Raw genomic sequence first — 20,043 nt, 5'->3', positions numbered from 1 at the left:
TTCCAGAAGTTCTGAGGTGACTGCTTTTGTGGTTTGAAGTGCTACCAGCTCACAACTGACAAAAGACAAAAACTTAGTAAAGCTATAACTTAAATATGTTGTGTAAGTATGGTTGCAGGGAAAGTTTGACATATGAAGACTATGCCATTAAAAGCTATTTTTATCGTGAAGATTATGTCATCAAAATAAAAATTAAGATGGTTTTCTTGATTTCTGACTATTTACATTTATTTGATTTTCCTCTAGAAGATGACAAACTCAAAATCATTGAAATGCAGTTTGGCTAATTATGAAAGGCAAAATAACATGAATATCACTATAATACTAATTGAGGAATAAAAGTCAATTAGTAAAATAAGTAACAACATATGAGTGGCTTTTTCCTTTTAGAAAGTAGCTTTTAGATAAAAGAGGAAAGGAGGAAGCAAAGAGGAAAGGAAAAAGCATACCAGGACACTACTGCTTAAAAATAGAATGTGGTAAACACGGAACTGATTAGTAAAATGCTGTTACCAATTCATATCAGAACACAGTGAGAGTCAGCAGTCTTTAGAGAGCAGGTGCCATAATGTGAAGGAAACAAAGGGGGTCCAGATAACTCCTGCAAGCCTATCTTTCAAAGTAAGCGAGTCTTCCTAGTGTCTGGGCGCATGGGTAACAAGGGCTCGCTTGTCTGACAGAAGCACGCCTGCTGGAGTGTGCAAGATTTGAAATGAGCAGGCAGAGGGTAGGAGCCAAAGAAAGTAGTCTAAGGTATTCATGGGGTGTTCAGCCAATAAGCTGCATACTCCTGCTTCCAAGTGCCTGGGGTTATTTTTTCCAGATGGCGTCTATTTGTCTAACAGAAAGAAAATCTTCAAGTTGCACTTGCTAAATGTTGTACAAGTTTTGATATATTTGTTTAGGTTTTGTCAGAAGACATGATTAAATGAAGAGCTACTTGGAACATCTGGCATGGAGACCTGGTCACGTAGAGGCATGTGTGGGTTACAGACTGGGGTGTATGAGGGAAAGATTTGATTCATCTCTGCAGGTAACTTTTCTTAAGTATCTAAAGTTCTGCTAAAAGAAAAAATCTCCAGCTCTAAAAGTTCAATCATAAGTTTCCAAATTTTCCTGTTTACAATATCTGTCTCCTGACTGAAAAATATATTAGTGCTTTGTGTGAAAACTGCAAGTTTGATTAAAATTCTCACTTGCCTAAAATATTTTAGACCTTGAATCTGTAGATCTAAACCATCAGCTCCAGGTACAAGTACTCATATAAGTAAACATAAAAGATGCAAAATGGGGGAGGGGAGAGGAAGCACATTTATCAATGCTGACTTTGTGTAAAGCACTGTACTGAGTCCTTTGACTATGCTGTCTTCATTTAATCCTTACAATAATCCTTTGTGTGGCTATTCTTACCGTTTTCCTAAAGAAAAAATTGAGAGGCTAAAGTTAAATAACTTTCATTTAGCTAGCAAGCAATCAGAACATTTGAGGGATGAATGTAAGAAGAAGGAAGGTATTTTTAATTCTAATACTTGTGTAATTTTTCATTTCCATTATTTTGTTAAGTTAAATGATACAAAGTTGCTAATACTCAATTGTTTTTGATTGATAAAATTTTACAATTTAAGAGTTTATATTAGCGTCAGCCTGGTCCCAAATTCTACCCCAATGCCCATCCCATTAAAATCTAATATTTACTCTATAAGAGCACAAGTATTCATAATTTGTCTTTTTGTCAATATTTCAAAGGCTGAACTTGTTGATACATGTCTTTTAAGAAGTTATCTGATGTCTGTTTGAAACTTGCCTGAATAAGGTACAATTAATTCCAGTCATAAAGGAAAAAGATGTTTTTAACTTCATAAATGCCATTAAACAACTGAAAATACCCAGGGATATTCTACCTATGGTGTACTATAACTTACATTCTAGAATGTCTCCAGTCGTTAAATCTTAATTTGTGGTGTTTTAAAGGAATTTAATTGGTATCACTTTACATCCAGTGATAACAATTGTACTGCAATTTAACTAAACTACATGGTTTACTTTCACATAATTAGACATTAAGGTTATTTAATCCATGCACTTATGTACCAAAACCACAGATCCCACAACTTAACCGGTAATGGGTAGTATGTGGATCAAGAATTTTAACAACAAAAGGTTACTTAGTAGTTTCTGTTCTTTACATTAGAAGTCATGAGATGGTTATTTGCCAGGAGCCTATTACAGTGTAAATTGATGCCATATAAAAGTATCATGGTAACTGCATAAATGTCAAAATGTCACAGAACTTAGAAAAACTTCACTGCCAGACTAATTACTAATTACTTTTTAAATCTGGAAAAGAGTTAGGTAATTCTTCAACACTGACTTCCATGACACGACTTTATTTTGATTTCTTGAAATCTAGTAAGTCTGACTTAACCATAGTAAGTTATATGTTAGAGGCAATTTGCAGTTTGGGGGGTTATGTAACAATTGCTTATGACTCAGTATTTTCCCTCATTCTCCACAAAGCTGCCTGGTTACAGTCAGCATTCAATGTTTGTTGAATGAATTAACAAATGAATCACTAAACGAATGCATTCAAGAGTAAGTGAAGGAGAAGATGACTTTTTCAAAGGCATGAAGTTTATGAATATACCCATGCTATGGCATGGGCATGAATAAATACACTGTATTCCCAAGAATGCACTGGCTAGATGACCACATGGTATGGAATGCTGACTGCTCAGCATGTTGGGAAGTGAAAGTACTATATCCTGTGAAAGATGTAAAGGCTTAAGCAGCCTGAGAATGCTGGGGTGGGGTGGTTTGGTGTGCCTCTTTGGCTATTTATTCATCTGTCCCTCTGAAGTGGCTTGCACTTACCACCCCATGGTAACACAGAAGCCCCAGAGGATTCCTAAGGGCGGTTTGGGGCTTCTGGCTCTCAGGAGTTGTTGGACCTAACCCCAGTGCAGCTAAGGACCAGGCGGAAGCCTCAGTTCCACATCAGGATCCCAAGGGGTTGGCCATAGAGGGCATGAGAGCGTGCTCTGAGCATAGAAACTGGACACCAATGATGATACCAGGGGCTGAGTAGTCAGAGAAGCTTCAGTGAACGTCATTCCTTGCACTTCCTACCAATTCAGGATGCTTTTCTGACTCAGGCTTATTTTCTTCCTTCAAGTCTCAGTGAGGCCAGGTATTAAAAAACTTTCATCCTCCAATTTTCTTGACACCAAAAATCACTTGATCCTAAGACCCTGCATATCCCCATGAGACCTAGGGCTATGTATTTTTTTTCAGCCTGAGTTAGAGGCCACCAAGGATCAATCCATGGTCTCTAAGAATCTAGAGGGCTGAGTTCCAGGGTACAGTGCTGGAGAAGAGCAGGTATGGACCCTCAATGTGGCATCATCTTCCTGATCAGCCTTGATAGTGCCGTTCACTCCTCCCTGTGTAGAGATCAGAGCCATGCAGCTGCCTCCTCCCCAAGAAATGACAGAAATCAGTGGAGACCATCTCCACAAATGAAGAGAAAGTACTGAGTTAAATAAAGGTATGAAATTCAAGCCAATATGTTTAATTTTACCTTGGATCTTCACCAAGTTAATGAATGGTGAACTGGAATCAAAGACTCATGCCAAGTGATTTGCTCTAAACCATAGCCAGTTAGCATGATCCAAATTATTTCAAATAACTCAAAATTCGATCACTGCTACTTAACCAAACTCTCCTGACCCCAGGACTTCTCACTGGTCCCAGACAAAGGGGTGATTCATTCTACTGCTGGTTCTAGGACATGGCTCTGTCCTAGAGTTGGGGTGGGGGGTGGGCTCCGTGAGTCCCCATGTATCTAGGGGGCAGAAGTCAAGGTCACGGAACGTGGGAAGAGTGGGCAGTGCTAGTACAAGACTTGACTACCACTGGAATGTACGTGAACTTCTCCAAGGCCACGAGGGAATTGCTGGGAGCATTAAAGTAGCAATTCCAAAATATTATCATCCTTGAGAGACTATTTCTATGGTCCTAAATAACAGATCCAGTATCTATTCAAGTCAATTTCTTAAAACCTTACCATTGGTATTTGCATATTTAGCTTATAAAGTGCTATATCTTTCTCTGAAGAGGAGACAGATTTTGGACTGGTTGAGAGTACTTATAATGCCTCCTCAGAGACTGATAAGAAGGCCATGTGGTATGCTGGAAAGACTGGAGCCTCTGGAGTCCAGCAGATGGTGCTGCTCCAGGCTCTCAGAAGCATTTATTAGTGTGGGTTCTGGGGCAGCTTTCTTACTGCTGGTGAGCCTCTGTTTCAAAACCTGCTTTATGGGTTCTTAGGAGCATGAAAACAGAAACATAAGATGGGTAAATGCCTAATAATATATGTCTGCCACATAGAAAGTTCTTAATAAATGGCAGCTTTGGCATAGCTGTGCTTATTGTAAAATGGGTTTACGTACACCATGAATTGGGTCATATCTGAGAAAACAAACAAGTACAGATCAAACAGGAGAGGATTAGACATCATAATAAAGGAATTTCAGTATATTTATCATTGATCAGACTTTACATTGAAGCAAAGTGTTGCCCCATTTGTACGTAATGTGTTCATTTAATTGCTCCCTATAAATATATTTTGTCTTTATTTTAATAGGAATTAAACTGCAATTTTGAAATTAAAGAATAACAAGACAGTGGGAAATGGTGAATAGGTGAAGAATGCTGAAGAGCTCAGACAACAAGGACCTCAAGTACAGAGGGCCACAACTGATTCTTCAGAGAACTTTGCTGCAGGCCAGCACCCATCAGTACTGACAGCTCCAACCTACTAACCCACGGATGAATCTGTGAAGCAGAATTTCAGTATCTAAGTTTGCAGCAAAAGCTGTATTTTCTAACATACTGTCTTGTGTCCAAAGGAAGACCATATTCCCTTGGAGACTGTGGTCAAATTGCTAATCAGATGGTTTGTTTTTGAGACAAGAATCAAGAGTTTGGCTAGGAAAGTAACAGAAGAGCCTTCTCATATGTTTTGATTTGATCTTTGGGGAAACTTTCTAGCCACCTGACTAAAGCCACTGTCTTTCCCCATGTCCAACCACCCCTGGCATCTCCAATCCAGTGAAAAAAGAAGGAAAATCTCTCGCCTGATTTCTGGAAGATCTCATTCCCCTGCCTGTTAAATGACATTTCTTTTTCATCGTTTTGCTTTACATATTCCATAGCCTGGGTATCCTGTTTACATTGTTTTCTCATTCTACAATCCACACTTCCTTTCACTACAGTCTGTCCTTAATTTTTGTTCTTATTCTGAATTATTACATCTGGATAGATAAATTAAGCTGATTTTTCTTTTGACTACAGAGAATTTATATTTTTTTGGACTGTTTAGATAAGAGGGTTAATAAATGCTGACCAGGAACAAATAATGGGAAATCTCTTCTGGGCTTTGTCTTTTCTTCTAAAAACCTAGTTTCTCTACCAGAGGGCCTTGTATTTGTGGGTCTCTGTCCACACACTGTATTCATTATACAGAGTGTTCAATCTTTGGTTGACAAGTCCCATAACTCAGAAGAATTCAAAAGATATCATCTTGTACGTATCTTTAAATTATGTGATGGCTTCATGTGATCATGCACACACTAAAAATATGGCAGTAGTTAGAATACTGTAAAATATGTTTCCCATATAGATCTTTATTTCAAAGATAAATAAATAGCACTGCCATCAAATGTATATGAAATGCCTTAATTTTTAATCTATAACATAATTCCTGAAAGTTCAGGATAGAAAAATGCCTGTGTTTAAAAATGTTTCACCTTGTATTATTAAAAATTCTTGTTGCATAATTTAAATAACTGAATGAAAAGCAAAGTAAATTGAGTTCATTAGGAAATAATAAACTTCCTTTGTATGTTTTCAGAAGTTAAGATATTGCATGTAACGGTGCTTTCTCTCAAAAGAGTTTAAATAGCATCAACATTATCTCCAATTTCTTTTGAGAAGACCTTCAGAAGTAGGTATTTTTCAGATTCTTTTGTCTCTGCATGAACAAGGGTTGATAGCTTGAAACTATAATGTATTACTGTGGAAAGCCTCGGTCTGTTACATAAATCATCTGAACACTCAGCAAGAATTGTCCAACAGTGCCATTGATGTGCTCAAGCCAATGATCCTGCAAACAATTTTTTTGTCTTTCTTCACATGTTAGACAATAGCAATAAATCATCTTCATTTAAAAACACACAATGCACTAATTTTTCAAGCAACAGTTATCAAAATGCAATTCTGGGTAGAACGTACTACATTTATTTTATTTGTGCTCATTAGTTTTTGTAACCTCTTTAAATAAAAGGCAATCAGTGCTTCATCTGTCCTAGAAGCGTTTGTTGTGTACCTACTATGTGTAAGGCATTCTGCAAAGTGGGATTTGAGATACAAAGAACTGCAAGAGTTTGTTATAGAGGAAGTAAATTAGACAAGAGAGAAAAACTTCGTCTTCCAATAAAACAGCATGTCAATTGTCAAGCTAAGTGGTATCTGGGTGTAAATGAAATAAGAATTATTTGAAGCTGGGATGACGGGCGCAGGAAGGTTCTTACAAGCAAATTTACCCTGATAACAGGACCTGAAGATCAGACACTTCTGCTCAGATGCAGTAAGTGATGAAGGGAAGACCACGAAACTGACAAGCAAATCCAGGCAATGCAGCAAGAAGGTTCATCAGGGAGGTCAGGTCTTCAATCTCTAAGAAACCTTCAAGGGCAAGATTGAGCCCATTAAGCAAACAAACTTGGGGGTACTGAGCCCAGTGCGAGCCTCTACTGGGACTCATTTTTATCAGATTATTAAAAACGGGTGGGGGGCAAAGCCTGAATGAAATCAGAAAACAGGGTTAATGTGAGGCCGCCCCAGATGATTTCTGACACTGGGGCCAGGTTTGGGAGAACTCTGACCCTTGAGGTGGGGTTCACAGGCTGAAGCTTTAAGGATCTAGTGGGGTCAGGACAGTGGGCTAAGCACTCTCAAAGCAGGGGTGGGAGGGGTAGGGAAACCCAACACTCTTCTGGGTGTCATGACTGCTGCTCTAGGGCCATTCTACAGGATTTCAAGAAAAGTGCAGAAAAGTCCTTAGCACTTACATACAGGTGTTTCTCTTGCCATAATTCATTAAGGATGCTGGAGTGGGAAGAGATTTATTTCCTCTCAGAATTGGGTTGGGGCCTACATGAGTCTCTGAGCTGTAGTTTTAGGGGACATTTTAAAATCAGGTGTTGTGTGCTGCTGTCATAAGGACCTTCTCCTTGATTGAAAAATAAAGCTTCTGTGAAACAAACAATGTGCCACCCGTTCCCCTATATTCCCAACCACACAGGGGTGCTGATTAGGGAGAGCAGACTGATGTGGGAGAGTTACTTCTGAAACCCTAGTAGGGTCCCAAGGATGTTCTGCGAACAGGTCATCATTCTACATTCAGTGTTTAAAGGGTATAATTAAAACATTTAAAGTTTCATTGCTTAGTATAAATTTCATGTACAAAAACTGCCTATCCTTCTTTATAGTTTTCCAGATGTCTTCAAGTCTCACATTGAGTTCATATATTCTGAGATTCAGTTCTACACTTTTTTTTTGGTTTATTTTAGAAATAATCCATGTTAAAAGAGAGAGAGAATAAAGAAAAGAAAATTTATACATGAAAAACTCACATTCTTTCAAGATTCTTTTTAGTCCACATTTGCTATTTTGTTCTGGAATTCTGTTTTATTTTTAATAACCAAAGTCAGATCATAATACTCTGATTTTGGAGCTAGAAATGCTATATCCAGTACTCATGTCCTCTCTTAGCAGATATAGGTACTTAATTCTCCTAAACCTTAGTTTTCAAATCTATAAAGTAGGGATGATAATAATATTCAATTCATTCAGGGTGCCTCAGGGTTAACTGAGATAAATGAGATAATGTAAGCTTTAGTTTTTCCAGTAGTCATGCATGGATGTGAGAGTTGGACTATAAAGAAAGCTGAGTGCCAAAGAATTGATGTTTTTGAATTGTGGTGTTGGAGAAGACTCTTGAGAGTCCCTTGGACAGCAAGGAGATCCAACCAGTCCATCCTAAAGGAAATCAGTACTAAATATTCATTGGAAGGACTGATGCTGAAGCTGAAACTCCAATACTTTGATCACCTGATGAAAAGAACTGACTCATCTGAAAAGACCCTGATGCTGGGAAAGAATGAAGATGGGAGGAGAAAGGGATGACAGAAGATGAGATGGTTGGATGGCATCGCTGACTCAATGGACATGGGTTTGAGTAAACTCTGGGAGTTGGTGATGGACAGGGAGGCCTGGCATGTTGCAGTCCATGGGGTCACAAAGAGTTGGACACGACTGAGCAACTGAATTGAACTGAACTGAATGAAAAATAATCTGAGTAATATACTATCTCATAAGAGCTATCAATAAATGTCAGCTGCATTATTATACCATCATAGAATCACTTAAAATGGATTGTGAATATTTTTCATGCCTATAAATAGCATCTACATTATTGTTAACAACTGCATATTATGTCATTGTGTTCATCTTCTGGAACTTACTCCAGTTTCCAGTAACTTATACCAAACATTTAGTGTATTTAGGGTATTTTTAGTTTTTCTCCTTTATGAATCACATTGCAGTGAATAACCTTAGGTATTTTTTTCCTTAGGATAATGTTCTAGAATCCTATGCTTATGCTAAAATGAAATTAAAGAATGCCTGCTTGAGAGAAGACCTCAGAGACTATACCTTCACTCCGTAGATGAAAAAAATGAGGAGTAAAGAGGTTAAAATGATTTGCTTGTATTTAGAGAGCCAGTTGAGCACAGGGAAAACTCATAGCATCATTACATAGAATTTTTTTACATTCAATAATTGAATAAAATACATGGGGTTTAATATACTATTTAAAGCATGAATGGCCTCTGAGCTTCAATAAAATTTTCTTTTTTAAGAAACCTCTGCTAAACTGAATTTTGCTTATGGTCAGATTCTTCTTGCTAAAACATACACAGGCAGCCAACATGGATTTGAGCATTCAGGATTGGCCTATTTTTATATGTACATATTTTTATGTAAAATTTAAAATATAAACTACATGTGTTTATGGTCATTCTTTTCATTTTTCCTGTTGTACAGAAATCAGTAAATGTTGGCTATGTAAACTGACTGTCTTCAAAAGCCAAATTAGCAGAGGATAAATAGATGGCCTCTGCTCTTGGTTTGGGTCTTCCTTCAATTAAGCGGGACAGAAAGAGGAAAGATCATCATTCTCTGATATGCAATTTCTACTCTTTGGATCCTTCCCCAGGAAGCAGTTACAAGTGGATCCCTAGGTATCTGAGGATCATCTCACTTCCCACGGTCTTTACTTCCAAGAAAGCTTCTGCTGAAATGGAGTTGAAGATAGGGGCAAGGGGGAAAAAAGATGAACAACTGGAGATAATTTTCTGAGTTTAAAGAAGCTAGAGTTCTTCCTCCTTCAGTTACGCAGAAGCTGGATCCCTGGGAAAGCTGGAGAAGGGGGACGACATCTTTGATGGCGAGACCTTCTAGACATTGTTTACGTTTTGGTCGAGAAAAGGAAAAGCTCCAAGAAGAGTCCTCAACCCAGACAAGAAAAGCAGAAAATACACAGGAAATGAGGACAACTATGATTGCCAACGTATGGAAAAGAGGGGAAAAAAGGAATCACTGTTTTGGATAAAAGAAGCCAGGCACTGCAAATAAACACCTCTGCATGGTTTTTAATGTGTGTTTGAACAAAATATGAAATTGCTGCTTTGGTAGGGAAAAGATGGTCAAATATCTGCAATTTCATTTGGTTCGACCTGCTATTTTTCAGAGTATCCCCACACAAGGTAACACATGTAGTTATGCAAATACTAACAAGTACTGAGATTAGCACATAAACATTTTGACCTTAAAGTTCTAAAATACAGTGTGGCCTGTGGCCCAAGGATGCAGTCTGACTTGGGCGTTAGGCCTTTCCGGGCCAAAATTGGAACTGGATCATGTACTGTCTTTTTGATGTTTGGTCACTCCCTCTACCACTTTCATCCTCCGGGGACTGTTGCAATGATTCAATGAAATAACACATGCAAGGCCTTAGCTTATTTCCTTACAGATACAGGTAGCTGTCAACTGACAGTTATTACTGTTATGGACTGACTTCACTCGTTATCTTGGGGGTAAGGGGAATGCTAACCTAAACTTCCAGTCAAGCAGAAGTTTCCTGCTAAAACTTACCATTATCTTGTCAAGCAAGACATTTAACTGCAGTTGGAGTATAAGAAGTAAACAGCTCAGTGCTCATGGTACAGGTAAGTTTGGGCTTCTCCGAAGGCAACTGCTGTCCAGGGCTGTGGGCCCTGCTCCAGCCCTGCAATCTTGTGGCCTGCCCCAGTTCCCACTCCTCCAAGGCCACTCTGGTTTGTGAGTTCAGAAAATGACTACTCACAATAGGCTTAGCTCTTCTTGAAGGTGGGCCTTCTCCTGAAATGCTAGGGGGCCCAGACACATCTAAGGAAGGCTTCTCTATTGGTCTCAAATCATGACCCTCAGAACCCAGGTGAGTTTCAGACCAGGCTGTTCTAGTTGAAAAATCTGATGCCAAAACTAAGAATTTATTTGTCTGATTTTGCTTGCAACAGGATCAATGATCATAATGTACAAAAAGGAAGGAATGTATGCAGAGCATCTTCCACAACAGCCACCAATTAATCTCAAACCATGAGGATTGTAGTTAGAAATTTTTAGGTCCAAACTGCAAAATAACATAGATCAGAATAAACACAGGAGAAAGAAAGAAAATATGAATATAAAGATTAAACTGAAACCCTCTTTGTGTTTCTGGGAAGTCCAGCCTAAGTATGATCTAAAACCAAGGAACTGAAATTGTGAAGGGAAACGACATTTTTTTAAAGGTGTTCAGGTGGCAGGTGAAGATATGAAGAGGGTGGTCTCAGAAGAGAGAGGGATAGGTGGAAAGACAGCTTTTCTAAGCCTCAGTGTTCTTATACTAAAAATGGGTGATATCACTTCTACTTGACATATTGGCATAATGAAATTTTAGTGTTTGTTTGGAACAATCTTTTAAGTGTCTTGGAAGTGGAGTTGGCAGAGACAGATGATATCATTCAACATACTGCTGTTCTTAACTTGAATGCCATACCTATTATTTAGACATTATTTAGTGACAGGTTTGCTTCATTGGTAGCTCAGCTGGAAAAGAATCTGCCTGCAATGCGGGAGACCTGGGTTCGATCCCTGGGTTGGGAAGATCCCTTGGGGAAGGGATAGGCTACCCACTCCAGTATTCTGGCCTGGAGAATTCCATGGACTGCATAGTCCATAGGGTTGCAAAGAGTTTATTATAAGTTATAGAAAAAAAAAAAATCTAACACATATATATATTCCAAAATTTAACAGGAAGGATCATTTAGTTTTTCATCACTGCTCATATGCTAAAGCAAAACATCTGCAAAAAATACCATCATGAACAAGTCAAAGGGCTGTTTTCACAATGTATCAAAATCAACTAAATTGGTCAGGCTGTGTGCTAGAGTCATGGCCCCTTGGCCAGTGCCAAAATGTCTTGGTGTCACTTGACAGTTGTCCACAGAGCAAACCATCCTCCACATGGAGCTAGATGCTTTTTCAGAATCTGTTTTTGCCATACATGCTATTCCATTCAGATAGTTTCATAATTTCTATCATTGAAATGCTTTTGTCTAATGCTTAAAAATATATACTATCAGATAACTATAATAAAATTCTTAAACATACTCAGCAACATTCGTTTTCTGAAATAAAAAATGAGTCTTATATTTGCAAATCCCACAGCTTGGAAATGTATATGATACACAACATTTAACCTGTCAGCAGCCTCATTAGTGTCAATGAGTAGGAACTGGCAATCAGTGGATGGTGTGCTCTACCTGTGTTTGTGTTTTAAAATGTTCCCAAAATAGCTCTCTTAGAGGAGTTAATATTAAACACTTTTACTGGACAAATGAATTTCAGCTTAAACTTTATGCTCTATTTGAATTTTTTTTGAGAAATTCCATTTCTCATATAACTGATCATTTATAGATTACAGAGTCAAGACCCAATTAATAATAACAAAAACAACAATAATAATAATAAAGATTGGGTGGTTAAAAAAATCATCTAAATTTCAACCCTATCAAAGTGTAAATGATAAAGAAAATATGCAGAAAAACGAATGTGTGCTTGAGTATCAGGAGCTCTAAGATATATATTAATATTTGTATGGTGCTGGTATTCAGTATCCATACAGTTATTAAGACATTTTTATAAACTGTAAGAAATATGTGAGCTATTTCAAGATATAATTCTGAAAAACAGACTTCCATGTAAGAAGCCAATTTAGGAAGAAAACAACATAAACAATAGTAACTTGTGTGCTCAAGTGAAGCATCTTTTTAATTTTGAGTAATGAAGATGTCAAGCCAAACGCTAGAGTAGTTTAACTTAATTAGGTGGCCTATTTTTCCAGGCATCCTTTCATTTCCCATTGAAAACTCAGCTTGTATGCAAGGCAACAAGAGCAATTTTGTCTGTAATGAATACCTCTGGGACTGCACAGAGTAATCATTTGAACGTTACACTGAAGACTGGTTTGAGTAACTAGTTTGGGCTTGTTAAGATGCCAGACTTTGTTGGACTAACTAGATTACTCAAAGCCTGGCAGCTTTGCTATTTTATTGGGTGAATGGTCAAAAAGTCAAGCTGACCTTACTCCTGAAATTTCTGCCAAAAGGAACCAATCTAAAAGTAATTGGCCTAATTTATAGTTCAAATTTATGTCACAATCATGGAAATTTTATGACCTAAGTCAAGGGATTTTTTTTTTCAAAAGTGCTCTTAAAAATATTATACTTTCCAGGCCCTGTTGTCATACCTCATTTATACTGTATCTAACCTTGAGAATTTTCTCATCTGTAACTAAAATACAGATAGAGTTATTAATAAGTTTGCAAACATTAAATATTACAATTCTGACAGTATATATAAGAGAACATTGCACAAAAAAGAACTTGGGAAGTCCCATTGGTTCTGCTGCCATTGTACTGTGTATGACAAATAGCAATACGATATTACTGTAAGAATAACTGCCTGTTACTATATAGTTTATTATCACATTAATTCTTGGAGTCCTGGACTTGAAATAATTCTCTGAGGTGCTAAGAGTGTTGTGCCTTTTGTTAACATGTGAGACACTGACACCCAGGTGGAGGGGTGCTGCTCGAATGGAACGGGCAGGACCAGGTTTGCTAAATGTCTGCACAGCAGGGCTGAAAACTACTGCGAGTAGAAGACTCAAAGAATTAATGTAAGTAAAACATGTACACAAAATAAAGCTGCACATTTCCAATGTGCCAAGCATTGCTGAAGCACAGGAGATCCAGAGAGAAAGAAGGGCGAGTCCCACTGCAGTCATGCAATACACCACAGCAGGGCAGGTGTGTGTCTCAATAACTCCAACCAGAGAGGCATGGACATGTGTGCATAAGGAAGAAACATGGATCATTCAGCAATAGCAAGAGGAGAGATAGATGAAAGTGAGGTAAGATGAGCTGAGTTAATGAGAAACTGTGAGGTCCAGAACTCAAGCCGTAATAATGTAGATGGAAAAGAGGAGACAGATTCAACAGTGATGCAGAGAAGTAGAATCAGTACTATCTGGAATCAGTTCAGAGCTCAGCTTTTAAGGGAGACTCTTCAAGTTTCTGTCTTGGGTAACTGGGGAGTGGTGTTCAATCTCACGACTATAGGCAACATAGGAAAAAAAGAAGTTTGGGGTAAGGTAGTGGGCTGGAGGTGATGAATTTCGATTTGACAAATGGATATGTTGAGTCTGAGCTGCTGTTAAGGACAGGTGCCCAGGGAGGTTAGAAATCAAACCTGAAACTCACATGAGAGCTGCCCTAGATGCTTTTCAACTTTTCCATTCAAGATGGAGGGTATAAAATGTACATTAAATGCTTAGTTGTAAGATTCTAGGAAAAACATTGCTATGTTTTATCACAGTTATTTTTAATCTTGAGATCTGAGGAAACAGGTAAGAGAAATTCCAGTGGGAGAAGAAAAAGAGAAGCAGAGAGAAAGCTGATTACAACCTGGAAATAATGTAACACAGGATCTTAGGTCAGGACATTTAATACTTAGGGTTTACTATAATGCTCAAATTAACAACAAAAATTATGGAAGAAAGGGGGAAGGAAGAAAAACAAGAGAGGGAGGAAAGAAATGACGGAAGCAAGTAGATAGGGAGGGAAAACAAGCAGAAAGAAATGGTTTATTGGAGTCAAGGAGGAAGTGATTTATTGAAAACATGGTTTAATCAAGTAACCAAAGATTCTCCATCACCTCTGTCAGGAAAATCTGCCAGGTAATTATTTCTTGTATATATTAAAAAAAAAAGGCAAAAACAGTACTTCTCAATCATTTCCACACAGAGCCCAAACTGAGGGGTGAGAAGTGAAGAGTTCCTACATCCAGGGAACTGGTAAACAATCTCACCATTGTGGGTGGAAAGCATGGAATGAATAAGTAGCTGTGGAAAATGATACTCTTGAAACTTCTATAGAAGAAAAAGAAAGAGGAAAAGGAAACTAAATAAATAAACGGATAGATAAATGACCTTGGTGCTATACAAAGTTCCTATCAAGAAACCCAGACTCCTGTTTCCTTTGATGTATTTAATTCAAATGAACATTTATCTTGAGTATAATTGACTCCATATAAGGAATTACAGAAGGTACTTCAGGGAAAAAGAAGGATTTCCTGGCATGAGCATCTAAGTAGGCTTGGGTGATTCTGGAGAAGGGGCAGAGCTCCGGTGGGCAGTCCAGTCCCCTTCCACCTCTGTGCTGTGCCATTCGGCATGTGGTCAATCAAACACGTCAGATTAAGAATGAGAAAGGAGTTCGTGATGGCCGATGGCTGCTCCTTACTTCTGGCTTCCTTTCCATTAGCTGCTCACATTTTCTCCCCTAACTATAGAGAAGGGAACCTGTAAGTTCATGAGGTATCAAGCAGCATGGGCCTCCTTAGCCAGAGTCTAGAAACCCACAAATAAGTCTTGCATTGTGTGGTTCAAATTCTATCCAGAATAAGAAAAAGTTAAATGGTGTTTGAAGTCCTGAATGGCCAGCACACTTAGGGCTATTATAGGAGAAAACAGTGAATATTTTAAGAATGAACCCAGAAGTCAGACACGACTGAGCGACTTCACTTTCACTTTTCACTTTCATGCATTGGAGAGGGAGGTGGCAGCCCACTCCAGTGTTCTTGCCTGGAGAATCCCGGGGACGGGGGAGCCTGGTGGGCTACCGTCTATGGGGTCACACAGAGTCGGACACGACTGAAGTGACTTAGCATAGCATAGCATAGCAGGCTTATTATAGGGTGGTGTATTCGATATAAAAGCTGTCTATCAATTACAAAAGTATATGCAAAAAATTCTAAGGGTTTGTATACACTAGACTTACGAGGTATAGAGTTCATGCAGTAGATGAGTGCCAGAGAGCCCTTTGGGACTATCTAAAAGAATATCGTTAATTTTTACAGTGTACTTCCATTTCTGGAGCCATTCCAGCACTGGCTTTCTATAAAAATCATTTCTTTAGAATTGTGCTATTTGCTTGTAGCAACATCACAGGAGCAGTAGTGTACCATATGCTGCTACTTAGCAACTTAGTTTGTAAGTCCCAAAGCATGTACTGATTTGAAAATTGAATAGGAATTACAATTGTTGAGAGATATTAAGTAAGCTTGGATTACTAAACTATGCAGATGCTTGATATTGTATATTGTGTAGGAAAAGGAACAAAACTATATATCTTTTTTCCCCTGCAGATGACTAAAGTCTTATTTATTGTTGCCGAAAGGGGTAAATTGATTAAAATTCCCTAAAAGAATACCTGGTAATGAATTCTTGAACACACCATATTACAGTAAACAAAAGGAATGTTAAGGGTAAAATTTAGTAAAGGCCATTCAACTTATATAATTTGTGAAGCTTATTCCCTGCCATGGTATGTATTATCTTACATTAGTCGAATTTTTTCAATAGCACATTTTAAAAACATTTTAATATGTGCTGCATTATTAAAAAATAGTTTGCTTCTGGCACACAAACCTGTCATATCTTTACAAAGCACATAAAGTATTTGGAGCTCCTGACTCCTCCATAAATTATCACTGGTATTTAAAACATTCTTGGTAACTGGACTGAAATATTAAGAAAAATAACTGTTTGATTTTAGTCAGGGATTAATAGAATTCATGGTACTTGAATTTAAAAATCTGAAGAGCCAAGTTGTTATGATGTATACGCTTTGAATTTCCAATCCTTTATCCAAAAGTCTTTAAGACGGACATAATGATTCTCCGAAAGGGAGCAGCTGCTTTATAACAGCAATCATTTATTGAGTTTGTGTTCCTACTGTTTCAAACAAATTCAATTAGCCCTTACACTTCAAAACCCTAAAGGCACCAAAGAGATGATACCAGGTTGCTTTCATCTAATAGTAATACTAAACTTGTCAGTACAGTTTTGGGATTGATGGTTAGAAGAAAATTAATAGTAACATTTTTCATTTTTTAATCAAACAGTCCTATTCAGAACTACCTATGGATCTTGGCGGCTACTTAGTTGAATGAATTCAGTTTAAGTAATGATTCTAAACACGAAGCCCAACCTTCCAAAGGTATTCTGAGAGTGACTGACTCTGTTGAATGGAAGGAAATGTAGATTGGGTATTTGAACTCAATAATGACCTTCTCATCTGAACAATACTGTATAGTTTCCAGAATGTCTACCAGAGAAGGCAGTGATCATAATGACTTCTAAATGCAAAGTTCATGGAGAGGCAGGCCTGCCTCTGTTTTGAGTTAAGCCTGAGACATTTTGTTCTTAGAGAAATTTTAAAGCCCCGTGAAGTGCACCCCTGACATATATATTAGATTTAATTCACTGACAACCACCATGAAGAAAAATAGTTTTATTTTTGTTCTCTATTTCCCCACCCCTCTCAGTTATCAAATGTATTTGGGCGGATATGTGGGCATTGAAAACAACTGTTTTCAATGTTTGAGTTTACATTATAGTTATTGACACATGAAACTCCAGGCTACCGTGGTTTTCACTCTTCCAGAAAATATATGTTCAAGTCCACAATATGCTCCTGTGAACTTTTCCTCACTCTCATTTATTCATTCATTTATTTTTACTTACAGTATTCTTACATATCATGTTATAGTGGCCCCAGAGGGCAGTTACTATTTTGCTTCAAATACCGGCTCTGGATCAAAAGGTCTGGTCTTAAGTATCTAAAAATAAATAGCCAAACATTCACTTTTATAAATGTAACCATTTACATTTTCATTGGACTTTCGTTGTCACTTCTCATGATTAAACACCTTGTCAACCATTCCCAGTGAAATGGATACAGATGTGCCCTTGAAATGTTTCCATAATACCACGGTGTTTTGGCTTGAAAGCAGCCATAGAGCACTCTCTGGCTGTGGGATTCTGGTGATCAATGTAACATTTTATTGAAATGCCCCAATAGTTGATAATTAAAGCTATCTGTGACATGTGTAGCTTATAATGATTAACTCGTCTACAGTCAGAAGCTCAAATAACCTGCACCTGTAAAGACTTTATTTCCTAAAGGTAAAACAACTGTTTAGGAAAGATCATGCTGGCAAAACAGCTGCTTGCCATTCTGGAGAGGAAACAAGGTATTATCTTTCAACAAATGCCAACTCTGGGGTTTTATCAGCGCGATCTCATTAACTGGAAACAAGGCTTAAATGCTTTGTTTATAAATTATGATTATTCCTGATTGCGGCAGTTACTGATAGTGCTACTCATTTGCAATGCAACTCTTTGAATTTGTTTAATTACAATTTGAAACAAGGCAGAGAAGATTAATTAACCCACCTGGCTGGCTGGCACATAGTCCTGGCTCGGCTCTGTCATGCTCATATACATGTTCTCACCGTCAAACTGCGAATGAAATAATAGTAAACATTCAGCAATCTTGACTGTGTGCATGTTTGTTGTTGGTTTTTGTGTTTTGTTTTTTTTTTCACCATCAAACTGGAAAACAGTAGCCATAAAACAAAATACTGTGGTTGGAAATATGGAAAATCTGTCACAGCAAGAGAACCATGTCTATTCTTTGATGCTTCTGTTGTCATCTTTCCTGACCCTGGATGTCAGTGATTTGGAGTAATTAGTGCTCTAGTAATTACAGCAAGCAAGCAAGAAATGAATGGTTTCCTTTCATCTGCAATCTGTTTTAAAACAAAATGGCTCATTCTGCATACCACATATATACATATTGCAGTTCAGCTGTAACGAAGTATTAAATGGATGGCATGATTTCTGAAAGAAAAGAATAATGGAAAATATACTAAGGCACAGCTCAACACATTCTGAGTTTGGTTCTCAAAAATGAAAAAGTGCAGAGTTTTCATAATAGACTAAAATTGGCTTCACCACAATAGCCTTATGATTAAAAAATTTTAACTTGATAATAATATTTGAGAAGAGCACGTGACACTACAAGCATGTCTAAGAATGGTAATAACAATGGATAACAATATAAATATAAGACTCAATGATCACATTTTCCTCTCGGAAGATTTTCAAAGACATAGAATTAATGTATTACAAATGCATAGAAATCCATATACAAATTCACAAGTTAGGAGCAAGATGGGAGGAGAAAATTTCTGGGGGCAGTTCGCATACAAAACTGTAGAAGAGTTCAAGCAACAATAACAGTAACAACATCAACAACAAACTTTTCATTATTTGGGTTTTTGAAAGCAGTAATCACTCCATTCAGACTTAATCCTCAGCTTAAAAGTGCTGTCTTTAGTTACTTGATAAATGGGTAAAGCATTTCCCTTTTAGTTACAGGAAGAATTTTCCCAAGGAAATAATCAAACGGACTAATACAGCCAGCTTCAAAGAGCTGAGTCTGAATATACTTTCACTGCCAGACTATTTCAGACATGGCAATTTGAATATCTGGAAGGTTATTTTTCAAGACAGAATAGAGTTAGTGATGGAGGTAGAAGGTGCAGTGCTGTGGACATGCTTGTACAGCATGAGAATAATTATAGACACAGCATTCCACCACCTGTGAGCTGCTAGCAACAAAATGGACACGCCTCAGTTCTGGAACTGGCTCTGAACTGTAGTCTGCAACACTGCCCTGAAGATCCACATAAACATGAGCTGTATAGAAAGACCTCCCTAAGGACACTTGAGGCACTCATTAAGTTCAAAGAACCAAAAGATTTCCTCACGCATCATCTTGAAAATATTTATATTTCATGTTATGTGAATAGACGTATCTAAACAGATCTGATATCACTCATTGAAAGATGTGGTTGTTAGGACAAATCAGAAATAGCACACCCAGAAAAGAAGATCTGGACATTTTAGTTGCTCTGTCATCTGGCTTAGGAGCCCTGAGTCCGATTGACTTACCCACAGTTGGTTTTCCATCAGTCAGGTGAACGCCTTCAACCCAAGATAGTCTAGCCTCACGAGATCCGCCTGTCACTTCTACCAGCTCAAAACCTAACAAAGAGCATCATTTAGCATTTCTCCACCCCCTCCCACTGTTGGTTTGTTTATAAATGTTTTTAATGTTAAGATGCCAAAGAATCATTTAAAATATGGACAGTTTCTCTTACTGTAGCAAACTAAACTGAACAGAAGTAGTGAAGTGAATCAAACACTCCACTGCCTATGCATATTCTATAAATGTGTTACTTTCTATTTCATCTTCTCTTACTCATTTTCTAAATCTGGTGTCATTTTCAAGCCAACTAAAGCTTTGAAGTTTTGGTTTTAGTCTATCCAAAATGTGTGCTAATTGAGTATATTCAACTTACTGCTCCTAAGAACTCTTTCCTCAAAAAAGTATCAGCACTTAAGTAATATTGAGCCAAGGCTGAAAC

The 20,043-nt window shown here is 37.7% G+C and overlaps 1 protein-coding gene across 5 annotated transcripts in view; it reads right to left on the bottom strand.

The window, feature by feature from the left end:
- Positions 1-20,043, bottom strand: part of TOX (thymocyte selection associated high mobility group box) — a 311,030-nt gene that overhangs the window by 147,909 nt on the left and 143,078 nt on the right. For 4 of the 5 annotated variants that reach the window (XM_086336890.1, XM_086336891.1, XM_086336894.1 and 1 more), the window contains exon 2: positions 18,005-18,070. In XM_086336890.1, the coding sequence (XP_086193016.1) occupies positions 18,005-18,070 (66 nt within the window). Of the gene's footprint in view, positions 1-18,004; positions 18,071-19,567; positions 19,674-20,043 lie in introns of those variants that run through there. The other variant, XM_086336892.1, reaches the window with a different exon arrangement.

This window comes from Bos grunniens, chromosome 14 (assembly GCF_055505025.1).
Source record: "Bos grunniens cultivar Pamir isolate PY7600 chromosome 14, Bosgru_T2T1.0, whole genome shotgun sequence".
NCBI lineage: Eukaryota > Metazoa > Chordata > Mammalia > Artiodactyla > Bovidae > Bos > Bos grunniens.
Note: the sequence above shows the minus strand (reverse complement) of the source record. Positions and strands in the feature narration are given on the sequence as shown.